The sequence below is a fragment of the Teleopsis dalmanni genome, chromosome 2 (assembly GCF_002237135.1).
Source record: "Teleopsis dalmanni isolate 2A chromosome 2, ASM223713v2, whole genome shotgun sequence".
NCBI classification, from domain to species: Eukaryota; Metazoa; Arthropoda; class Insecta; order Diptera; family Diopsidae; genus Teleopsis; species Teleopsis dalmanni.
This window is the reverse complement of record NC_051847.1, coordinates 86,211,260-86,236,955: the sequence shown is the minus strand read 5'-3', so window position 1 is coordinate 86,236,955 and position 25,696 is coordinate 86,211,260. Positions and strand designations below refer to the sequence as shown.

The following is a 25,696-nucleotide window of genomic DNA, read 5'->3' as shown; positions in this document are numbered from 1 at the left end:
TATACTCTTCAATTCTTCTAGAAGTTGTCAGAGAATAAGTCTCATTAGTGATTCACTTTGATTGTATATAAGAGGTATATTAGGTTATTGCATTCAGTTTTGATTAACTGAACTCGAACACGCCTGTTTTCCCAAGACTACAATACTGTATAATATATGTGATATATATGCACCTAGGTCATATTAAATATATTATAATTATAATATATAATAAATACTATATATATTATTATATATAACATATACTATACATTGTATATAATATATACTGTGTACTATATATATAATATATATATACATTATATATAATATATATTGTATACTATATATATAATATATATTATATACCATATTGTAACATATATTATTATGGAAAACACACAATTCAGTAATATTAGGATAAGTTAATTTATTTTGTATAGTCCCCGTTTTGTTATTACGCACCCGAGAATAAGATTTGGAAAAATATTTACAACTAACTAGCAGTATTAATAAAACAGATTATTTTCTTAAGATTGTTATTTAGGATAACCCTTTAAACACCTAGTTCGTAGACCTTTTTAATAAAATGTATTCATATAGAATCAACTTAATATTTACTCTGGAAATGTTACTTTCGGGTTTGCTTTGATGAACTTAAGTTGTTTTGTCTCTGGAAATGTCATTATCGGGTTTGCTTTGATAAACTTAAATAATTTTGCAACAAATTTCTATTTAAATATTATATTAATTAGAGAAAATTGTGGGTAGACCGGTTATATTTTTAATTTAACAGTAATAAGCCAAATAACCTATTTCCATAGAATTTCTTATGGCTCAGAATCCAATAAAGATATTTTGTAAATTTGTATTATACTTCTTTTTTCGCATATATTTTTAAGATATTAATAATATTATTAATTTTTTTTAATAAATGTTTTAATATATATTTTCATTTAATTTAATTTTATTATAACATTTTAATATCCTTTAATTTCCTTGCTTAATATCCTTGCTTTTGTTTTTTGTATAAAATTTTTATACTTCTCTCAATTTCTTCCTTTTATGCACTGAGAAAAATTTTATACAAATTAATTAAGTACTCTAAAACATTTCTCATGGCAATACAAAATTATTTAAAAATATATATTAATATAAAATTAAATATTAATATAAAATAAAATATTTTTTTTAGTGCATAATTCCTTCATTTTTAATTGCTTTTGCCTATTTTTTTAAACTATAGCAAAGCTTTCTATACTAAAACTGAGTACTTTTTATAAAATAATATAACTATATAATGCTAATCTCTACCATTTTAATTTTAATTTTAATATTTCTATAAAATATTTAATGGATTGTTTATAAATTATAGTATAAAAATAAAAATTGTATAGAATCAATTTAACCAAATTTTGACTATTTTAACTTCTACCACTTTGAACCGATTTTAGTGCATAATTTTTATATACCAATCATTTAAAATTAAATAAACTAATACTTTATGCTCTACAAAATAAGAACTTATATAAATTTTATATTAAATTTATTAAAAATCGCACGTTTTTAATATTTTTTACAAAAAATAAGCAAAATTTTTAGCAATATTTTTTTAAATAAGTGAGCACAACTCGTCTCTACACTGTTGTGTGAGTCTTTGAATAATTAATAACAACAACAAAACCTTTAAAACACTTGAATTCATACTCAAATTAACATTAAAAATTAAAACAATTCCAAGTGAAAGGGAATTGGAGTTCAGTCATACGCAACCATTAAACCGCAATTTTAATTAGAAAATACAATAATTAAATAATGTGTACATATAAAGTATTGGACTTGACCCGATAATTACGCACACGCACGCAGTGAGTCTTTCAACAATTTTATAACAAACCAAAAAAAATTATAAAAAAAAATTATTAAAAAAATTAATCAAATTCGTATTAATTTGTTATAAAAAATTTTTATTAAATTTTTTATCAAATTTTGTCGTAAATAGTTTTGATGTTGTTCTTACCTCTTTGACGTTCATAATTAGTTTCATTAACGAATGTCCTTGCAAGTTATCAAGTTATCAGCAATAAGTTTTAGTTACTGAGTGTATCCTTTGCACTTGCATGCTTTTCTTAATATATTTGCATTTATATATATGTATAGTTATTTAAATATTTATTATTTTAAAATAGTGTTCTCACAGTATAATTGTCAATTTTTTATTATTGTTAAAAATAAAAATCAAGAAAAGACAACCAAATATTTCACATTTATTTTTATTTAATCGATATTACGAATCAATCTAAAGTCGTTATCAGGACACTACTTTATGTATAGCTTTTTTTTAATTTTATCTACATATTTCAAATACGAGTATTTCCACTGCTACATAAACAATTATTTATGCATAAGTATAGTCAAAAAAAAATTGTTTTGGAACAAATTATTACAGTAGATCCATTAAATTATTCTATTAGAAGGATTTTGTCAAAACAATAACAAACCCTACGTTTCATTTTCATCATTTGACATTACCTTATATCGCGACATAAACCTTATACCCAATTCATGCTATGTGAATTAGCGTCCATTAACTGCTCAACCTATTTAAGTAGTTGCTGTTGTTTATGCGTTTGTTGTTTTTAAACCCTATTGCAACCTTCTGGTGAAAGAAGGAGGCAAGAAAAGGCCTCTTACCTTCTTACCTAAAGATTATAGCTGAATTATTACAGAAATTCTTACATTAAAAACCAAATTGCTTCAGTTACCTCTCAATTTTTTTATGGTTCACTTATGTTTTAGATTATAGCTGCTCTCTGAGCAAATATAGGAACTGAATACAAACTTAAAATGCTTTTCGCAATTGATCTTAAGCTTGTAGTGTGTATTGAGGTTTAACTTCCTTAAACATACGTGCCATTGTCTTTCTGTTATGTGTCATCCTCATTCAGTTGAGAGTGCCTATTACTTATTATTACGTCTAATAATAACATCATTTGGCTAACGCATATTCTTCTTGAATCTAAATGGATTGGTTTATTATTGTTTGCTTTGGACAGCTTTCCACTTTTCAGATAATTAAGCTGCCATTAACTTATTATAATAAATCGAAATAATTTTCTTTTGTTTGGAGTAAGATGACCGTAGTTAGGTGGAATATGTTTTGTTCAGGCCTAACGCAACCATGGCGTTCAATACGCAACTCTACCAATATTTAATCCAACTCTTCATACATTTGTCATCAAGGATTTATGGATACAATTCTTCATTTTACTAACTTTAATAATACTTTATTTTTCTTCAATTTTCTGAGAATCTTTTCATGTTTCTGTAAGCAGAAATGTATTCTGTCATTGACCAGCATTTTCCAGTAGATCATTATCCACTTTAGAACTTTCCTTGTTTAAGTGCCAGTCCGCTTACTCTAACAGAGGAATTAAAAGCATTGCTCATTTCAATAAAATTGATTTCTTGATTTGAACCAGATCATTTGTAATGGTATGTATGTCGCTTTAACTATGATATTCCAATGCACTAAAGTAAAGGACCCAAGTGAGTCACGTCTTCTGGTAACAAAGCACTCATCTATCATCATACCAGTAAATCATGCATTTTAAAAGTTTCCTGTTTTAAGTGTCAGTCCGCTAACTCTAATAGAGAAATTAAAAGCATTGCCCATTTCAATAAAATTGCTTTTTTGATTTGAACCAGATCACTTGGAATGGTATGCATGTCACTTTAGCTATGATATCCCAATATACTAAAGTAAAGGGCTTAAGTAAGCCATGTCTTTTGGTAAAAAGAGCTATCATCGATCATCATCTATTATTTCATAATAAATATGTTCTTAAACACTTAAACCCTTTTCTCCATATATCTACTCTACTATTCTTTTCTATATATGTGCAACTACTTACTTATTCAATATTTGTAAATCCATCGGTATTTAGGTTTATACTGCAGCTTGGTGAAGTTAAACTTCAGTGTTTTAGATGCCTTCACCTAAAGCATTTTTCAACTTTTTTCACAAATTTTACTTTACAGCACTTAATATTTTTTTTTTATTATTTTTTTTTTTTAATATTAAAATTCCTTATAAATTAGTTTTGTATGCAAATATTTCTTAGTTTATACAACTTCAACTACAAAATTTATTTTTTTTGTATTTATTTCTCAATATTTTCCCTTTACTTTCTTCGATATTTGTTGGCTGTTGTAAAAATGCATGTTTAGTGATTTCCGCTTCCGTTTCAATTTTAATCAATTTTGTATGCAAAAAGGAGCTTTGCCGCTTTTAGGAATAAATTAAATCAGTTTTAAGTGTTTTTTAAATTCATTTTTAAATTTTAAGTTTTTAAATTCGATTTAATAATGTTTTGCTTTTTAACTATTTGTGCATCAGAAAATTCAATGTGAAGTGCTTCATACACTTTTTTATGAAAAAAATATGTTCCTATAATTTTATTATTTAAAAAGGTTTTCAACACAAAACCGTAAATTCGATTAAAAATTGTGCCTTTTTACTTCATTTTCCTTTTCATTTTCAATTTAAATTTGTTTTTCGTAGATTTCTGTTATCATTTTTATAGAGTTTTCAAGCATGTAAATTGAATTTTGCGAAATTGCATATTAATAAATTTTGAACATTTTTATATGCATTTTGAAACCAAAGAAAAACAAATGAAAAACGAAATAAAATTTTAAATTCAAAAAAAGATATGAAGTCAGTTATCTGTTAAAAAAACTTTCACTACATTTTCTCATAAACACGCTCATTTATACGCTGACAATTGAAAACAAAAGTATGATGAAGAAGCTGGCACTCCCGATTCTCTGAAAGGCAGCACTGAGGCCTTGCGTGGCGTTACTTACCGTCCGCCATCATCGTCCGGGCCACACAATCACCGCCACCCACATCACCACAAATCCACCACCTGCCTAGGTGGTTGCTCTGAACGCAAAGGATCATCAGTAAGTAAATCGCCCAACACATGACATGTCTTTACCCTCCCACATTCTCACCGAAATTATAACAACGTTTGTGGTATTTAAATAAATAATTTTTTAAATAAATTTTTTTATTTCACAAAATAATTTTAAATATAATTTTCCCAACGGATGTAGCATTTGTGTGTTTTCTAGAGTCAACATTGAATTGACATTCAAACAAATTTGGTTTTTAGCATAAAGCTCACCTTTAGAATCTTAAGATGATACTATATACGAGTATAGGTATTGATTGTGACTGTTGCGTTAAGTAATATTCTAAGACATTGGCGTACCCAGGATAGTGCCAAGGGTATAGGAAATTATAAACAATTTTTTTGTTGCGTATTGTCAAAGAGTCTTCCCCTTAACCACACACCCTGACTACGCCACAGTCCTAAGATAAATTTTTCATCACGAAAAATATTTTATTAATTTTTCTTCCTATATTTTAACAAAAAATTATTAAGTCTATCATTAACTTATAGTCAAGAGTAATGTATAATAGATATCATTTAGATATTATAATTGAAGTATAAAAGGTGTTTCGTAATATGTAATTTTAGTTATTGCGCTCAATCTATCCAAATAATTACTCATAACGAAAAATAACAGTACAAATAAAAAAAAATTTTATTGGAGTTCTAAATTTATATAAAATAAGAAAATTTTTTCATCGATAATTCCGATAACTATAAACTTTTGGAATTAACTGACTATATATCCATAGATTAGTTGAGGTTGGAGTGGTGGCCTTCCCCATTTGAGAATAAATCATGTCCCCTTGTGACACCACAGATAACCGCTTTTTACATGCCATGACCACCAAAAAATAAATAAGCGCCTAAATGGTGAGCACAGAAATAACGTTGGAAACAGCATGGCTCTCCATTTCAGTATAACTTGAGCGATATCTATTAGCAGACTGTGCATCGGAAGTCTAATTTGAATTCTTACCCAAATTTAGATATAGAAATAAAGTATAGATTCTTTCGACTTATATAGTCGTAATGTACTGAGATATTGATAGTTATACGAAATGACATGATTCCAACTTCTCGAGCACACCGATTTTACAATGGATTTTAATAGAATTAACTTTTTTTGAGCAACGTTTCCACTACATTACATGGTCGAATATTTTTCGAAAGTTACTTCTTAACAAATCAAGGTTAAAAAAGGTTAAAAAACACTACATTGACATCAACTATTGTGTTCCGAAACTACAGACAAATTTGCAAGAAATGTGTCAACCTCGCCGCTTGTAATCCTGAAATCAATCATTTCTATTCATTCATTCGGAAAGAGCAGGAGACACAAAGAAAGCTAGACTTAAGTTGTATATAATCCTTAAAACGTTGAAAATTGAAAATTATTATACACGATTTCGATTATGATAGCCCTGATAGATTATTCGAGTCTAGCTTTCTTTGTAAGTAAAAATAATTTAAAAACATTCTGAGAGAGCACTGTAGATTTAACTATAACCTATTACAAAACTGAGAACTTACTCTAATACAACATGTAGGATTTCTAGGAAAATGAAAGAGACCTCAAAAAATTTACTGAAATATTTCCTCGTACTGACGCATAAACGAAAGAAGTCCTAAATAATATCCTCATCGAATGATGAAATAAAATTGTGTTATAGTGGTTCAAACTTTAATAAATAAAAGAAGTTGGACTTGGAGAAATACTTTAAATTTATGACGTGGACACAATAGATCTCTAAATCGTAAACTGTTTTTTTCTTTGTTTTTAATAAAGATATTAATTAACAATTACGATGGAATCAACTTATATTGATATAAAAGTATAGAGAAAATTTTTTATATATCGGTTCAGATTAAGATATACTTGACATTTAACTGTCGATTTGTACATATATTATTGTTAGAAAAAAGTTTTTTTTCTTCTAATTAGTTACTTCAGAAAAAAAATTTAGAACTTAAGCGTTATATGTACAATCTAACTTGTGTAAGGAAAATGTTAGATAATATCAATATTATATAGCTTAAACATAAACTAATATAAACTAGAAATATGATTTTCTAGAAAAAGTTTTTCTTTTAATGTACTCGTATTCTCTTTAAATTTATAACTCGGACTTCTGAATTGATACATTGCATTCCGATTTTGGATTTTCCTACAAACTAATACTTTAGGTTTATCTTATTCTATATTATATGTACTGACTGTCACATTAAAAGCTCCTCCAACTTTAATAGCTACCGAAATAGAGACATTATCAGATAATTTATAGAATCTCTGATTAGAATTATTATATTATAAGTATGTTGTTTGTTCTAGATTATGTTATACATATATATTATTATATAAATGAGACCTCAGTATAGATTTTAAATTCTATGTATACCAAATCCATGTGTCTGTAAAGCCCAAGTTAACATTTATACTTGTTTAATTTTAAATTTCTTTCTACTTTTATTGGATTAGTATGTAAGTTCTTTAATTATTACTTCGAGTAGAAAACTTGATCAATGCTAGTTATTTAAAATTTAATCAGATCTTTATACATATAATTCTAATTCTGCCCAGTAAAATAAATTAGCCATCACTCTTAAACTAAGAAATCTTAAGGTACATTCTCTAATATGGCTGTTATTTATAAATAATATACATTAATTAACAATTACTAATACAAAGTTAAAGCTCATTACATTTTAGCCATACTCACATAGATTAATCGTAAAGGTAGGTGGTAAAGGTTCTTCTCAGATACGAAAATTGTACATATGAATTTTAGTTGTTAATAGAACTAAACAATTTTGCATATTGCTTTTAGTGTAAAAATAATAAAATAAAAATAACAAACTTCAAGCACATGAATTGATCAAGTTCTTAAATTTATTTAAATTTATTAAAAATGAAAACGAAATCAAAATTTTTCCAATTCGTTGAAAATTTTCAATTGAATGTGCATAACACCAACTGGAATGAATTCTGTTTATTGAATGTTATTAAATGTAGACTTTTCATTTCAACTGAAAGCATTTTGAACATTTAGAGAAGTTTTCATTTTTATTTTTGTAAAAATAACCAAATCGTATTAAGTTGCAAAAAGAAAATTCAGCACAAGCAACTCAGCAAACTAATCGTAAAGCAGTGTTCCATGCTATTTCAGTACTCCATCAACTTGGCAGATGAGGCACGAGACAATCATGCACAGCAGATCGAGAGAGCAGAGATAGCTAATCTGGTACGAAGCCGCATGGAATCGCTGAATTTGCCAACTATTGACTACGATGACGTGAGCGAAAAGCGGAATCATCTATCCTATGTAATAATTAATCCGAGCTGTGATCTAAAACTGGAGGAGGGTGACGTTATGTAAGTTATATGTTATATCTGAACTAATAATAATAATACTATAATTAACTTACACTTTTTTTCTCCATAGTTACTTGGTGCGCCCATCACCTTTCTCAGCGCAGAAGACCTTTGAGCGGCATAATTCAAGACGCAAATCTAACATATCTTTTTGTTCCAATATCAATTTGGGTGGCGCTTGCGGACCGAATGCTGGAGCTGGTGCAGGGTCTCGGCGTGGATCGGGCATTGCAGGACTCAACCCAATGCAGATGCAGAGCGTTCAGACGTTGGCCGGGTATGGTTCCCCACGCTGCACGCCGCCAATACAACAAATTAAATCCAATTCTCTTTCTCTACCCGACAGTCCGACGGTTGTTGGCTCACAGCGAGGAAGGAGTAACTCATTGCGGGTTGGCTATAGTTTACATTTCCATTTTCTCTATCAATTTATGTTTTACTTTCCTTTCGTATTTTTCAAATCTAACACTTATATTTGTTTTTGTATTTGAACGCTGTTTCTTGATGTTAAGTGCATTTGTATTTTAAGCAGAGCATTTATCCTTATTTTCTGAAATATATAACACTAACATTAATTAATGCTTATATTACATTCCGAAGGTGCGATATAAGTATTAAATATATGTTTTGGTCATAGTTTAAAATAAAGTAGATGCTCAGCACTTTATGTGTTTTCCTTTGTTGTTTTTTGAATTTATTTAAGAATTGGCGAAACCATTTCTACTCTCACACTATGTAAAGCACTCAAATATTTTTTTATAAAATTGGCAAAACCTAACAAAAACAAAAGTTAACAATAAACTGTAAATTGAAGCCACCCATAAAAATCGACACCAATCACAACTCGTAGAACAGTCCCAACACCATTTGATTTTTTTACCTATCGCTTGACTATTCAACCACATCAATAATGTACATCACTTGCCTCACTTGCATCACCACCAACACCATAATCGATCAAGTGCACATCCGACCAGATATCAAATCGCTCAATGTTAGGAAAGTGGCTCAACGGCAAAGTATGTGCTGCCACAGGACTTCAACGCATCCGTATCTGCATCATGTTGTTTTCTTGTGTTTAATAATATTTAATGTTCTTTCTTAATAACTTTTATATCGCCAAATTTGTTATATTAAAAATTTGTGTGAATTTTTGTTCCATTTATTTGACTTACAGATTGATAATGATATATTACTACGTCGCTCTTCGTCGTTGCGTCAAGGCCTGCCCAATGTGGGTGTAAGTCATGGCCGACGAAAGTCGTCATTGGAAGAAATTGGCATTAGTCACTTCACTACACTAATGCAGGCCACAAATCATACAAACCCCATTAAAATAGCACTTAATGGCAGTATTGGACTAGAGGTAAGCACACTCATTAAATATAAACTTTAAGCTATTGACTTCTATATGTATTCCAACTGCTGTACTTAGTGGAACATAAATTTGTATTTGAGTTATACAATATTTTATAGTGCTTAATTCTAGGTAATAGGGCTATTTATTTACACCTTTTCCCCAGATTTTGTAAGTAGAATTTCTATTCATTATAGAAAAATGATAAGAACTTTGAAGTGCTGAATGAAATTGATTTTTACTACACAAATGTGATGCCAAATATAGCACTAATATTCACTTTAAATTTAATTAACTCCACATCATTGTTATTTTGGCAGGCCTAGGTCTATTAAAATCTCATGCACCGAAATTTCATACCAAATGTAATAACTGTATAACTTGATACCACTTACATTCTTATTTAATTTGAAAACTCTACTCTAATCAGTCTGATAAATCGTACCAACTTAACAAAATAATATAAATAGACAGATTTAATCTCTATTATAGATCAAGAGAATAATTATATTTAATATTATTCATGAATCTGCATAATCAAGTGAATAATTGTGATAACTGTTAATAATGATATCAACGATAACAGTGATAACTGAAGAAAGCTAGTAAAATAAGATCCGAAATAATACATAGTAGGAATAGTTGAATAAGTACTAAAAGCAAATAATTTAATGCAACACGGTCGATTTTAAACTTCTGAAGACATACCAATAATATATTATATGGTTATTACCTATGTTTTAAAAACTCATTGAACGTCTTTCTAATCGTCAACTTAATCCGTTAATCCGTTACATATCAAAATTTAATTTGGAAGGAATGAAAAGTCAACGGAAATCCAATAACTAGCAACTGCTTTCTAACAGTAACTTCATTATTATAGACATTTTTATTTGTTAAAAATATTATTATTAGCATAACTAATATAAGAAAAATAATGTCTATCACACAATATATGGTCGAAAATAAATTGTATTTCTCTTAGTAATTAATTGCTGAAATACACACAATATCCTAATAGACATATATATATTGCCTATAGAAACCATCCTACGAGTCTGTATGCTCTCTTTATTATCCCTACCACAACTGTAAGAAAGATAACGAAAGAATTTTGTATCTGGTTTTACATTGTTCAGGACTAAGTAAGCTAGCATTTTCTTAGTCCAGCATTTTCTTGGAAGATCTCTCTTTAAAAAGAATCTTAGGCTTTATTGAACTCTTTGAGCATTATGCAACGACACAATTTTTTTGTCCAATTGACAATTTTATGTACGGCATCGCGGCCGCATCACTGATTCTGATTCTGTATTAGCAAAAGAAAGAATTTCAGTATCGTCAGCAAGAGTAGCAATAATGAAGTTCTCTGACGTGAGAGTATCGGAGGTGTATAGCAAGTACAAGACCTGACCAAGTATGTTTTCTGATGGGATGCCTGCTTTTATAGATTTTACTTCGGAAAAATTATTCTCAAATTTAATACGAAAATACCGATCAGTCAAGTATAACTCTAAGATTTCATAATAGTCAGTTGGAGGGATACCTCTAACTTTTTTAATGATTCCCACATGCCGGACTTTATGAAGCGCTTTAGCAACATCAGGGAACACGGCAGAGCAAAATTGTTTATCTCCAATGCATTTTTTAATTGTATTGGTGATGTATTGTATGCATCTGTTAAATTGTAAAGTGATTAGCTCTAAAGCCCAATTAATGAATTGGTATTGTACATTCAAAAAGGTTATAGATGAAACCTCAATTATAAGGTACTCAAACACTTCTTGAGAACTATTTGTCTTTTGTTCTGGCATTAACTTGGCAAGCAATAATATTATTCTTACTCTGATATAATATTAGCTATAGTTTTAATTCCTTTTGATATAGCACTTTATACATTTAGATAAAATGATGTCGTTTTCTTTAATATACTTAAGGGTATAACTGATATAGATTTTTTATTTAATTTTATTATTATATATATAAATTCCAATATTTGACCCCAAAAAAATGGTGACCTGAGGCTCCACTTAACAGCAGAATAATTATAATACTCTTTTAACTGAATTTACTAACAAAAAATTCCAAAAGAACCATATATCATTACAGGTAACACCACCCGAAGAACCCACGCCGATACTAGGAGTACCTTGTATTGTAGCTGGTGGAGCTGGCGGTGGCATAAATCCTTCAGCGCTGGGTGGCTCCTCATTGGTCAGCGGCTCAAATTTGGCAATCAATACAGCTGATCTAGGCAACAATTCGCCACTGCAGGTTCCACAAGATCAGACGCAAGCCGCACAAATGCAATCCCCGCAACATTTACAGGGTACAATCGTATGATACAACCTAATGTGGGGTCGCAGGCTCCGCTCTTCAATATCAAAAAAAAACAAGTGGATATAAATTATTATATTGTATTGTATTGTAAGTTTACGTGAACTATGTTAATTTATTTAAAAGAAACTATATAGTTTTATGCTATTTAGCTGTATGTATGTAAAAATATGTATGTAAGTAGTTCTTAAACTAGATATTATTTTAATATGAGGAAGAATGATGGTTAATAATTTTGTGTGTAGAGTGTGTCTGGAGAGTTTTTGTTTCTGCAATTTTGCTTATCAACGATTAATAATTATAATAACGTAGTAATTATTTCAATTACTATTTATATTTAATTAAGAAAGTCATTATATAGAATTAAGATAAAATTTTGTTTGCTCTGAAATAATTTTATTTACATATACATATGTATTATAGTATAAATAGTTATATACGAGTATATAAATGTACATATTTCATACTCTGAAATTGGGAATTAAATCGAGTATGTAAATATTTGTATATAGGCAATTAATATTTAATTTATTAATTATATTTTCACATTTTGTATAAAAATTTTCAATTTTTTGTATGCATAAAAGAATTTTTTTGCTAAAAAAGAAAAAAGTGTTTTGGGAACAAAAACGTAGCTATTAATCTATTAAATTGAGATACAAGGAAATATTCATCTGTAAATAAAAAAATGAATAAATATGCAAAACTGATATATTAATTAAGTTATATAAAAATAAATTCATCAAAATAATCTCGACAAGATATATATGACATTATATATCATATCGAGTTAAATATATATATTTTAATAAATTATATATAAGTATATGATAATGCAAAATTCTATTTTGCTTTAAAATAAGTTTAATTAATTACACTAACAATTTGTAATTAGCAAAATTAATTTAGGTGCTTGTTTCATTTATTTAACACTACAGTAGCATAGCAAAATTTCAAAACTGATTTTTAATTAATTTAAAAATGCATAAATAAGCCGCAATTATTAAGTATTAGACACATAAAAGTATAATAGAATTTATTAATAAATTATTTAATGAATTATTAAGAGAATTAATATAAGCGCCACGTCATTTTTTGAATTTCACATTTAACAAAATTATCTAACATATACATTACATTAGTCTCTGGGAATATGCCGACTGTCCCTGTTAGAACTTTTTGTAGACAGTATCTGTTTTGAATCATATATTAGTCTTTGTTCATTATTTTTGTTTCTGTAAGCAGTTCATTAAGTTAGACGAGGTTGTAATATTTGTCCTGTTATATATGTTATAGTTGAATTCGATATAGTACCCTTTGATAATATATCCATGTATAAAAAAAAATAAATGAACTTCAGTATGAAATTCATTGTAATAATATATTATATATTATTTCAGACTCCGCTTCATACCTTACCAATTTGGTTTATAGATTTGTCAAAATATACTTGCTTATTGTGTTATTTATATACGGTGTTATATATAAAGTATTATGATTATGCAGTTAGATTAACGCGATAAATTATTTAATCACGATAAAACTTATATATTTTCACAAACATTAATCCCATCTCTTATCGGGATGTAATAGTCTACCTTTTTGATGGTTTGCAACTTTTCTCATTATTATTATTAGTTTAATATTTTATATATAGACACAAGTGATAGATCAAAAACAGACAAGCGAGACTCAAGAGAGAGACAAGAGAGAATTATGATACATATACCTTTTATAAATATATCTTTTACTATTTCTTTACTTTAAATACAGTTTAAAATAAATTAACTATTAATTCAAAGGTATTCAACCTTCTTTAGAGAGTAGAGTTTCGTAGAGTTTTATATTTAATTAACTTTAATTGTGAGAAATATATTAATCTAAATACCTAAAGGTTTATTCTTCAATTTTTAAAACTGCTAGAAAGTCATTTTTATATCATTTTTTGTTGAGTTTCTAATTTTTCTTTCAGTTATAGTACAATTCTTTTAGTACAGTTAGCTTCACGACTATTGTTTAGTTCAATTTGTATATATATTTATGCTAAGTTGAGTTCTAGCTGTATGCATGAGTAAAATGAGAGGGTTTATAGTTATTTAAAAAAAAAATTTTTTTATTAAAATATACAAATATCTGCAATTGAACAGACTCTGTACTGACTACATTTCAAAGAGTTGTCTTATTTATTTAGTTATCAAATAATTATATTATTATTGTATATATTAATATATTGTTTTTATTATAATTTAATGGGTGCAACTTTTTTTATATTATACCTCGTAAATCAATTGTTTTAAGTTAATTTTCTTAATAGTTTAATAGAGTTTAGAGGCGAACTTAAGACTTCACCACGAGAGAACTAATTTAATTAAATTAAAAACATTCTTAGTTATGCGGGCAGTACAGATACATTACTTTGATATAATATAGTTGACATGGCAAAATTTAAATACCTTTAAAAAAAGAAAAGGTGTATGATACCCTCAGAACCATCTGCAATATACTTATGATATTATACTCTTTATCCACACTTTCTCCCAAACTAGGCCATCGATTAAGTGTTTCATTACATTGAAGAATGCTTCTGAGAGACTGAAATAATAAACATATAAATACATATATATATATATGTGTATATGTATAACTATAATAATACACTTCTGAACTTACTAGTACTTTGGTTTTAAATTATTTATAATTAATATTGAATATATATATATAATATTCAATCAAAATGAAAATAAAATTAAAATTAAATTGAAAATAAAATTTAATTTAAAATTAAAACTAAAATCAAATTAATTAAATTTAAACATTTTAAACTTTTATAACAAATTAACTTGCAATTTTTTTGTTACATTACTTTTATATGTTATTATTAATTGAGACTGTTTAAGAATATTTTCATTTACGACTTTTGAGTTGATTTTGTTAATTTGAGAAGAAAGTATCTGAAAGAAATAACTTAAGTCATTCTTATAATAACAATTCATAAATTACTTACACAATCCAATATTCCTCCATCGAAGTCAGAAGGAATATACATTAAGTTCAAGACACAGCAGGCCTTATATTATTTTTGATTTATTTTAAAATTCTTATATCTTTTATAAAATCATATTTTCTTAACAAAATAAAAACAAAATATAATTGTATAATATTATTACGTTTTTCATATATCAAACTCAAAAACTTTGTAAATTGAAAAACTGAATAAAAAGACGCTTTGGTATACTGTAAATGCTTTACAAAAACTAAAAACTGTAGCTTAAGAATTAAATTCGATAAACTGTAAATTTCATTATATAGTATATAGTATATAATATATGCATATATAGTTAAAATATGTAGTAAACGATCGTTAAGATACATTAGGTTTTTAGTTACTTCATAGACATATAAATTTGAATTGTTTATGGTTATGTATAGAATAAACTAAACATGGGAATCGAACCAAAAACATTAAGGATAAGTTAGCATATATGTAGTAGCAGAAATTTCAGAAATCTGAAATATATAATACAAATAGTTAATAAAATTTATATATATATAAATATATATATGTTTATATATAATATAAAGAGAATTTTAGTGAAGTTAATTTTAATGCCTTAATTTGAGTCTCGTGCGTAATCGCATTTATTGACGGAATTTTTAATTTTGAAGAAATACTTTCGCTGTTGATATCGTGTAACGTTCTAAAGCGCTTCTTTGAGACATTTTTAAAAAATTTATTCAAAAAAAAATCAAAGTAGTTTTTAAAAAATTATTTTTGCACTTCCTTAGCTTTAAATTAATCGCATACACACAAACTGATAATTTAGATATTATTTCAAATTAAAAAATAAAAATTTTAAAAATAATGTTTTAACATACGAAGAAATATCTGTACAATATAAAAATTAAAAATAAAAATAATTGTAGTAATAGAATTATATATATGCTACATATATATATATTTAACATATATGCAAATAATGTTTATAACAGAAAATTGAGAGAAAGTGTAAACTATCCAATAAATTGTATATGTAAATACTTATAATTGATTATGTGCAAAAAATTTAACTGTTAATATACAAGGATATGTGCTATGCATAATATATAAAATATGAATCTATTTAAAAAATTAAATAAATCTATTAACTGAGAATTAATAAAATAAAATTTCCTACAAATTTTAATCTAGTTTTTTGCATTTAATATATATAAATACAATATGTGCAGTCATAATTGCTTAACGTAGTAGATCTATATTCCCTTGCGCGTTTGCAACAATTATCAAATTAGATAGAACGATTAGCCGTATCAGCTATACCGCGACATTGACATAGTTAAGCGCATAATGCGGCTTTATACATACAGCGGCTTCATGCATACAGCGGCTTCATACATACAGCGGCTTCATACATACAGCCGCATACAGCGGTTTCGCGAATAGAAGAAAGTACTCCGGCTGAAAACGTGTTTGTTCAGGTACTCGTAGGTGAAAAACGCTGTAGAGGATCGGGTTTGATTAAAAAAATATTGCAAAAAAATATTTTTTTCTAACAAAAACATGTTTCTTGATCGCCGGTTTATAGCCGAGCTATATTTAAATCTTAGCCGATCAACTCAATTTTTATTACACAAGTTGTATTCTATAAATTATGACAAAAATTTCAAATTTAAAATTTTAATAAAAAAGTTTTTCTAACAAAAGTATGTTTTTGAATTGACTGTGTATATAGCAGCTATATCTAAATTTGAACTGTAATTAATAAAGCTTAGTATATTCACTTATATGAATATAATCACATTAAGAACCAAATTTTTTTGGAATGTATTTATTAAAAATGGAAAAACTTATTTCCGTTTATTCAATTCGTATGACAGCTATAGGATAGAGTGGTTTGATTTTCACCAATACCACATATGATTAAGCTCCACTGTCAAAAAGTATGTGTGCATAGTTTCATTCGAATAGCTCAAAAACTGTGGGACTACCTTGAACTGAAACAAATAGACTGATGCACAGGGCTAAACGAACTAAACTAATCGAGCTGATCAATTATATATACACTTTATGTTGTCTACGACGTTTCCTTCAAAGCAATAAATAGAACTTGACGAATGTAATATACCTTTTTCATATTTTTTTCTGTAGGAGGTATGATATTTTTATAAGGAATCCTTTATAAAACTTTTTATACTAAAAGTTACAGTTACAAACTACAAAAGTGGTAGAGATAAAATATAAGGAATGTGTTTTATCCTTATATTCCATTTAAATCATTTCCGTCGAGGGTGATTTGAGCACTTTTTATTAAGTGTAGCGTAGTTAATACGTAAATACTCATTTGGCCGACCAGATCATGGTTATCAGTATATATACGACCAAATTCGAAGTTTTTTGCTTTCATTATTTTTAATGATATTATGAAAACTTTTAATAATATATTAAAAAAAAAACATTTGTGTTAACAAAATATAAATACGTTAATTTATTTTCACTTAATTTACAGAAATATGTGTTCATTAATCATGGCACCAGAAGTAATCTATTTTGATACTTAGTAGTATTACATTTAGTATAAATATTAAACATTTATAAATAAAAAAAAAATTTAAATAAAATAAAATAAATCATTTTTTGGATTAACTTTGGTTGATTTGCATACAGTTTTGATACCATAAAACAGTTTAAAAAATTTCTTACTTTCTTACAATCAAATTTAAAAGTACTTTGTGCTAATAGAAGGTATATTATACCAACTAATATTGTATACCAAATTGTGGAGCGGTACATGTCTTCGATAGACTAGTACATTTACAACTCTTTCCAGATGGTGCCTTTCGATTTGATAAGCAAATTCTAGCATCGGCACAATTACCATTATTTATCTGGCATGGACTGCTCTGCTGAGGACAATTATTATCAACTGCTGCCATACCATACATTTTATGACTGCCAAAGAATGGAGTTTGCATACCCTTTTGACGTTTACCAAGACTATCAACACTTTCTAATTTTTTACTGAAAATATAAAATTATCACAGAAATATTAATTAATCAATAATATCGAAAATATTAACAAACTTACGTTGTCCAATCAGTCCAATAGAATTGATCATGCATAAAGGAAAGACCAAATGGATAGGTTAATTCATTTGAAATTGTGCGTAGTTGTTTGGAATATGCATCAATGCATTCAACTTTTTTGGTACCAGCATCAGCAAAACACAATTCCCCAGTATTCTCGAGTACAACTAATGAATTCGGTAAAGTGACACTATCCTTGCCCAAAACCAATTCACGACCAGTACCATCCAAATCAGACATTTCAATTTTAGGTGATTCTCTATTCCAGTCAGACCAGTATAATTTTCTGTATATAAAAATAAATATAAGTTATATATAAATAAAAAAAAATTGGTGAAATTCTTACTCTCTGAAAGGATCAACAGCAATGCCTCGTGGATTCACTAAATTTTTACTAACAATTACTGCACGTAAAGTAGGATCTTCTAAACTAGCCACTTCAATAGTATCCTTTACTGAATCTGTCCAATATATACGACGTGATATCGAATCAATAGCAATGCCTTCCGGTGATTCTACATCTGCAAATTTTTATATTAAATATGTAATACTATATCATTAACAATTTTGTTTTTTTTTTAGATTGTTAAAATTATAACAATTTTATTTTGTTTTATTAAATAAAAATAAATTGTTGAGATATTAAAATAAAGGTGTTACCTTCAGTAATAAATGAGCGCATATCAGTGCCATCATATTTTGCACTGACTATTTTTTTTGCTGATATATCACCCCAATATACACGACCTTCAACACAATCCTTATCCAATCCAATAGCCATTGAAGCGACAGATATTGGACGCACATTTTTACCATTCAATGGAACACGAACTATTACTACTCCTTGACTTACTAACAAAAATCCAGAGTCATGTTGTTGTCGCTCGAGGCAAACTGATCCGTTACCATAGAATCCTAAAAACAATAATACATATATTATTATATTAAAAATGTATATCAATGTGTATTCATATTCTAATATTAATATTTTCAGGAAAATATTTCTTTCTTATGTGATAGTATATAGGAATTTTGATCTCGTTTTTACGATATTAATGTTTAGGGTCTGAGAAAGGCTAACAGCAGATCGCATGTACTTTTCTGAATGGGACTAAAAGCTAACCTTAGTTGACAACAGTTTATTTGATATAAAAACATAAAATATCCTATTCAAACAATTTGACTTGAACTAGCAATCTATGCAAGAACTTTTTAATATTTCACAAAAATATTTTAATCAAAACCTGAAATGTAAAAACCAAAAATTCTAAATTCAAAATTACAAAATTTTCGTTTCTTTTTTGTTTTTTTTTCAATTTCGGCTGGGAACTGCGGCAGATATAATGTTTCGTCGGTATTTATTAAAAATGTTGCCATATGCCACTTGTGGAAATTTTGGCACTAAAACATGTCTTCAGCCCATAACGGTAACATGGTCAGCCGCAGTTGCTCCACCGAAACGTAGAGTTACTACAACTGCAACCCTTACTGCAGAATTACAAAAACTACAATTACAACGTCACAAAATTTTGGCTGAACTTACAGAACATCAGTTGAAACCCTTTTCCCCTATGAAATCAAAAATGAACTATAAAGCCAGTTACAGCTCACAACACTGCGGTGGATCTTGTGGTGGACGTGGTGGCAAAAGATGTGGTTACACAATATCCACTTGGGGTGCTATGAAAGAGTTCTTTGCACATCCTTACACATGGGAGAAAAACAATGGCTATATTAATTTGATTCTTGTCCTTGCCATTATTGGTTATTTGCTGTGTTCTAATTACTCTCGTGATGGAACCCGAAAAGTTTCGAACGAAAATGAAGTAAGTGCTAATATAATCTAAATTTTAAAAACTAATTTTATTAACTAGGAAGTCCCCGAAGAATGAAAAACATTTCTTGAACGAACGCAGCTTGCGCTATCACTCAGTTTGACAACAAAAATTGGAAAATAAGTCAGTGGAGCGACTTATACTGGTAAGTGACATTATTTTTTAAGAATATATATACAAAAATGATTGAATAATTTTCTGATAACTATAAACAATTAAAATAAGAAATCTAGTATATTATTTGAAATGTTTACCTTGATTGCATACACAAATTAGACCTGTATTTGTAGACAAACATTTGGCATTCATGTCACACATATGTGGAGTATTCAGACAGTTTTGTTCTTCAATGCACACATAACCATCACCATGATATCCAGCAATACATTGACATTCATATCTAGCTGGGTCTCTAAAAATATATTTAGTAATATTATTCTCTTTCACTAGAAACCTCTTCATTTATACTTACTCCGTAGGTACACATGTAGCATGTACACCACAATTATTGCGCACATTGCAAGGAATTGGAATACTTTTGCAACCTTGAAGTGCATCGCCTTCGTATCCTTCCATGCAATCACAATATTGTATGCTTTTTACAGCATCCCATTTGCAAATTGCATTAGCGCCACAGAACACAGATCCACATCGTCCAGCAGGTACACAAAAATCTGAAATATCTCTTTCAAAGCCGGTGGTACACTGACAAACACCTCCATCACAATAAGAATTCTGTCCGCAATCAAAATCTTCGGCACATTCTGGTGCTAATTGACAACGAAAACCATCACCTTCATACCCACGCTGGCACTGACATTCAGATCTTTCAATATCTTCATTGTAGTTGCACACAGCGTGAGGATCACATAAATCATGATTCTAATGAATATAGAATATTGTATGCGTAAAAATAGTGAAGGCAATGTGATTTATATGGTTTACTTACAGTTGCGCAGGAATCATCTAATATGTCGCACCTATAGCCATCACCATTAAACCCGGGATTACAAGTACAAACGTGTCGTAATTCGTGCTCATACCATTCACAGGTAGCATTTGCATGACAATTAGAGTCTACATCGCAAGGCACTAAAATTTGTATATAAAAACGTTTTTAAAATTTTAGATTTATAACTCTTTAAAATAAAGACCTACCTAGCTCATCTGATTTCATATCAGGTAAGGCATAATTAGAAAATCGACACACTTGCTGCTCTTCAATCAGTTCATAATTAGGTGGACAGTTGCAGTCACCCATAAAATTACACTGAGGTTCAATATCGTGGGTATCATATAAAATAGGCACACAACGTCCATTTTCCCAAACATAATCGTGTGCACAGTTGTTACCACACACAAAGCCATCGCCTGAAAATCCGTAACGACACTCACAATGTCCTTCAACACAGTCTGCATTTATGGAACAACGCTAAAAAATACATCAAAACATCAATTTTACGAAGAATATACATCAACTTGTGTGCAAGATAGTTAGTTATGACATATACCAAGAAGCTTTGAAATAATAACATAATTGAATATTAATGGAAACTTACATTACATTCATCTGTATGGCTATGTTCTGGGTGCATTTCTTCTGGTTGCCTCTCTTCTGGTTGTCTTTCTTCTGGTTGCCTTTCTTCTGGTTGCATTTCTTCTGGTTGCCTTTCTTCTGGTTGTCTTTCTTCTGGTTGCCTTTCATCTTGATGATTTTCGTTTTGTTGTCTTTCATTTGAATAAACGCCGTGCTCATTATGAGTTGGCTCGCGAGTTTCCATATTCACAGGTGTTGAATTTTCACTATTGTCACTTGTTCCATTAACTAAACACTTATAGCCATTGCCTTCATAGCCTTCCAAACAGACGCAGAGAAAACCTCCATCAGTGTTGCTACAGAACGCGTTCTCATCACAAACATGTATGTTCAAAGCACATTCATCAATATCGACGCAACTTTCTAACCCATTATCATTGACAGCAGGACTATAGCCATGCAAACAATCACACCGATAAGTATCCTCATATGGCACACAAACTGTGTTTTCGCCGCACTCAACACTACCATCCGTACAAGCATTGGACTCGGCATCGACACCAATTTTTGTTAAGACACTAGTACGCAAAGCTTGATCACGTTCATTGTAACCTAAAACAATTTTTGAAACCTTTTGCAAAACATTTGTATCTGTAGGGTCGACATCTGTATCTAATAGGCAGCTATCAAATTGTATAGTCTGCTCCAATTGATAGTTAATCACACGATTCTCTTCTGGAACTTCTAATGTATGTGCGTAAACGGAACGTAATTCATTTGGCGACACAAATCTATATTCATCTATATAATCTGCCATATGTAGCGTTGCGCGGTGATTGATCTTTGGAACTCCGCCATGTATAACAATTCTTACTGCCAACTGATCCCAGTAGTTTAACCCTTCAAATGTTTGATTTACAAAAAGAACTTCACCACTTTCAAACTGTAGTTTTGAGCTATGGAAATATTCTCCTCCAGTCAATTGATAGCCATTGACAGCATCGTTAACTGGTTTAGCAAAAAGCCAGCCAATTGTAGAAACAATCGGCAATACAAGACGCATATTAGCACCAAGTTCACTACTTATCGGGTTAATTGCGGTATAACTACGGGCATCAGCCATCACTACATAAGATTGCAATTTAGAACGCTCATCTATAGTTTCACCATTAATTTGACCAGACAATGTTCCAGTAACTCTTATTGGATAGTCATTTTTAATGCAACTGTGTCCATTGCCGTAGAAACCATTTTTGCAAACGCAACAGAAACCAACAGATTTGTCAACACACAGCGCATTCGAGTGACAAAATCTGTAATTGCCATCAGCACAAGTTTCATGAATAGGTAATTCAGTTATAGTATCAGTATTTGTGGGGTCCTGCACATTTTCAGTATAAGTCAAAGATCCGACACGGTAGACCCAAACTCCGGGCACTCCAACATTAGAGTCTTCATTTAGATGTCTTGCCTATAAATAAAACATTTAAATTACTAATTTGTGTTAGCAGAATTAGTTCCGACTTACATTATCAGTCCCTGAACCAGTCAAATGAAATACACGTCCGTCTTCAGATATAAAACCAGCTTGGGCACGTATGTCTTGTAAACCTAGATCTCCTGTTTCAGCATGTAACCAATTAAGTCCACCAGCAGGATAAATAAATTGCACAAATGTCTCTTCATTATTTGCTATTATAGCGACCTAGAAAAATGCTTTTAAAGTAGAGTTTCGAATACTATTTGTACTGTACAAAAATTTGAGCATTTTAGGCAAACGAATTTGCTTACGCCCGATTATAGCACTCCAGCAGTGTTCGAAAATTTAATATTATGCGTATTTATATAAAACAATAAGAAAAAAAAGAAAAAGATAGACCAAAATAACTCTTTGAACTGTTCGAACATCTGCAAACAAATGTTAAAATTCGAGTATATTCGAGTTTAAAGTAAGTATTTCAACAGTTCTAGCATATTCGAACAATTGTTTGAATTCTAGCGTTTTCGAATTCTTCGAACATTATGATGTTCGAACACTTTCTGAATGTCTGCATTCGCTTGGCAAGTTTTTTATGTTCGAAAGTGAATACATATTTTTATTCTAAAAAAGTGTGAGTGGCAAATTACTTGCCAAAGTCTAACCAATGTAGACGCAATGTTTGAAATACTATTATAATGTATACGCGTATCTATTAAAAACTACTAAGCTAATTATAGCTTGACTGTAAGACTATTGAATTATTGTAGAAAAATAAATAAATAATATCAATTGTCATAGTGCTGGCTCATCATTTTGAATTATAATTGTATATCCCCTTTTCACTGCAGTTAAATAATAAAAAATTGTTATTTGTACCTGAAAAGTGTTTAATTTATCTGTTTTTCGATCGAAATAACCAACGTTTTGCCAAGTTCCAACAATTAATCGGTCAGCATGGAATGCTTCATGATCATTAAATGCATAATGCACCAAATCAGTCGCCTTCTGTAACTGATCCCCATCTACCGACTCGAATATGGAAATGTTAGAGCTCCAATTCGCATCTGTGGTATCCACATTCGAATAGAATGGTGCTATTGAAGGATACTCCAGCGGGAATGGTTGATTAATAAAGTCGGAAAATTCAACATTGAGAGTCAGTATGCCATTTGTATTGATCTGTAAAATAAAAAATAAACAAATTATTGTACATAAATAAAAAAAAATGTGAAGCAAATTGTGTGAAAACAAAACTATTAGTTAAATGAAGTACATTCAATATCAAAGACAAACACTTATAACTATCAGTCAAGCTTCTTTGATCTCACTCAAGAGGCAAATTGTTACAAATTAACCAACAACAGAATTAGTTACGCTTCAATCAGTAGCGCATCAAATACTGACGCAGTTCAATAATGCAACCACTTGAAGGCACTTCACACATGGTTAAATATCCATAAACACATTTTGTGGAATTTTAGTTTCTTTTTTTTAATTTTGGAATTTCAAAAGACAACACAACATATGCCAAGCCGGAGTAGAACTTCTCATAGTGCATTTATGGGTTACAGCTCGGTTCGACTGCACTGTATTCGTCGGCAGAAACACAAAAAAGATGCATTGCTGGCTCATTCATTTATCTTCTTGTTGTCAGGCACTTAATGAATATGTAATTTAACAACTGATAGGAATTTGCAGTTGAAGTGTGGAATCAATTTAGTTACATATTACTAAAGTACTACGCACACACTTCCCTACTCCCAACTGAGTGCAATATCTATTCGCCTAATGAAAGTGCAGCATTTGCAGTTGCACTTAAGTCACATGCCCATTTGTGAATGTAATTTAGCATTCCACATAAAGGCCGTATCCTGTTTATTAATAAATGCAGGATATGATGGCATCACCAATAGGTCGATACAGTAAATTATGTATGTTCAATTAATTATTATTTTAAGACAATTAGTATTCTATTGAACTAGTAAGTATGTGGCAGTTAATTTACGATGCACTCTGGTGCCCTTTGAAGGGATACATAGAGAATATTGCTGTAATTAGTGTTTTATCTGCATTTGTGAAACTACCAATGACGTTGAAATTAAATTACAAGGCATCATTCTAAATCAATTTAAATTAATACTAACTTGTGTAGAACTCTCAATATACAATACCTAATAAGTTATTGTGTTAAGGAAGACGACTAAAAAATGACTACAGATGGTATTGAGTAAATAATTTACATTAGTATTTTGCATTAACAGTTTCAAGATATTTTTTTATTTAGAAGTATTCACGACTTCGAGTAATGCAATCAGGAAATTATAATACCAGTCCATGTTCAATCGATTACTTTATTCAGGGACTATAGTTAATCGTATCGATTTATAGAATAATATTGCTTCTACAAACTTTTCTTGATGTTTTAATTTTCTATTCAATCTTATTACACTAATAATTGAAATTTAATTTAAATAAATATTATTATATTATATATATTATTATATTTATTCATTTGTTGACTAATTTACATGAGTTATTTTAATCATTTTATTTTAATCAATTATTTAGTTATATTTACACTAATTGAGTCAGGTTATTGTATGTTGGTAGGTTAAACTATAATTTTTAAAATCATTTTAACACCATACCAACGGTGTTACCCACCACTGTTGTTCAGATATTATCATTAAACCAAATATTGAGAGCATGACTTTGTATGGTTTTTTATGGTTATAAGGCCGTGACAGTGACAAAGCTC

The 25,696-nt window shown here is 29.2% G+C and overlaps 3 protein-coding genes across 4 annotated transcripts in view; 2 read left to right on the top strand and 1 right to left on the bottom strand.

The window, feature by feature from the left end:
• The window catches only part of LOC119681438 (potassium channel subfamily T member 2), a 45,689-nt gene extending 33,589 nt beyond the window's left edge, over positions 1 to 12,100 (top strand). The window contains exons 18-21 of the mRNA XM_038094627.1: positions 8,108 to 8,313; positions 8,384 to 8,705; positions 9,491 to 9,679; positions 11,759 to 12,100. Coding sequence (XP_037950555.1) covers positions 8,108 to 8,313; positions 8,384 to 8,705; positions 9,491 to 9,679; positions 11,759 to 12,010 — 969 coding nt within the window. The 3' untranslated portion in view covers positions 12,011 to 12,100. The remainder of the gene's footprint in view (positions 1 to 8,107; positions 8,314 to 8,383; positions 8,706 to 9,490; positions 9,680 to 11,758) is intronic.
• Positions 12,101 to 17,758: 5,658 nt separating this feature from the next.
• Positions 17,759 to 25,696, bottom strand: part of LOC119674982 (nidogen-like) — an 8,707-nt gene continuing 769 nt past the window's right edge. The window contains exons 2-12 of the mRNA XM_038086142.1: positions 23,815 to 24,117; positions 22,987 to 23,163; positions 21,481 to 22,929; positions 21,080 to 21,353; positions 20,871 to 21,013; positions 20,394 to 20,803; positions 20,176 to 20,333; positions 18,747 to 19,001; positions 18,433 to 18,607; positions 18,088 to 18,372; positions 17,759 to 18,020 (exon numbers count right to left, since the gene is read on the bottom strand). Of these exons, the coding sequence (XP_037942070.1) occupies positions 17,759 to 18,020; positions 18,088 to 18,372; positions 18,433 to 18,607; positions 18,747 to 19,001; positions 20,176 to 20,333; positions 20,394 to 20,803; positions 20,871 to 21,013; positions 21,080 to 21,353; positions 21,481 to 22,929; positions 22,987 to 23,163; positions 23,815 to 24,117 (3,891 nt within the window). The remainder of the gene's footprint in view (positions 18,021 to 18,087; positions 18,373 to 18,432; positions 18,608 to 18,746; positions 19,002 to 20,175; positions 20,334 to 20,393; positions 20,804 to 20,870; positions 21,014 to 21,079; positions 21,354 to 21,480; positions 22,930 to 22,986; positions 23,164 to 23,814; positions 24,118 to 25,696) is intronic.
• Positions 19,333 to 20,066, top strand: LOC119681439. Of its 2 annotated transcripts, none has more exons than XM_038094628.1 (2): positions 19,333 to 19,912; positions 19,965 to 20,066. In XM_038094628.1, the coding sequence occupies exons 1-2, from the start codon at positions 19,430 to 19,432 to the stop codon at positions 20,022 to 20,024; spliced, it is 543 nt and encodes a 180-aa protein (XP_037950556.1). In that variant the 5' UTR covers positions 19,333 to 19,429; the 3' UTR covers positions 20,025 to 20,066. The 2 variants fall into 2 exon arrangements, with proteins under 2 accessions (XP_037950556.1, XP_037950557.1); XM_038094629.1 differs by having other exon boundaries at positions 19,337 to 19,912; positions 19,961 to 20,066.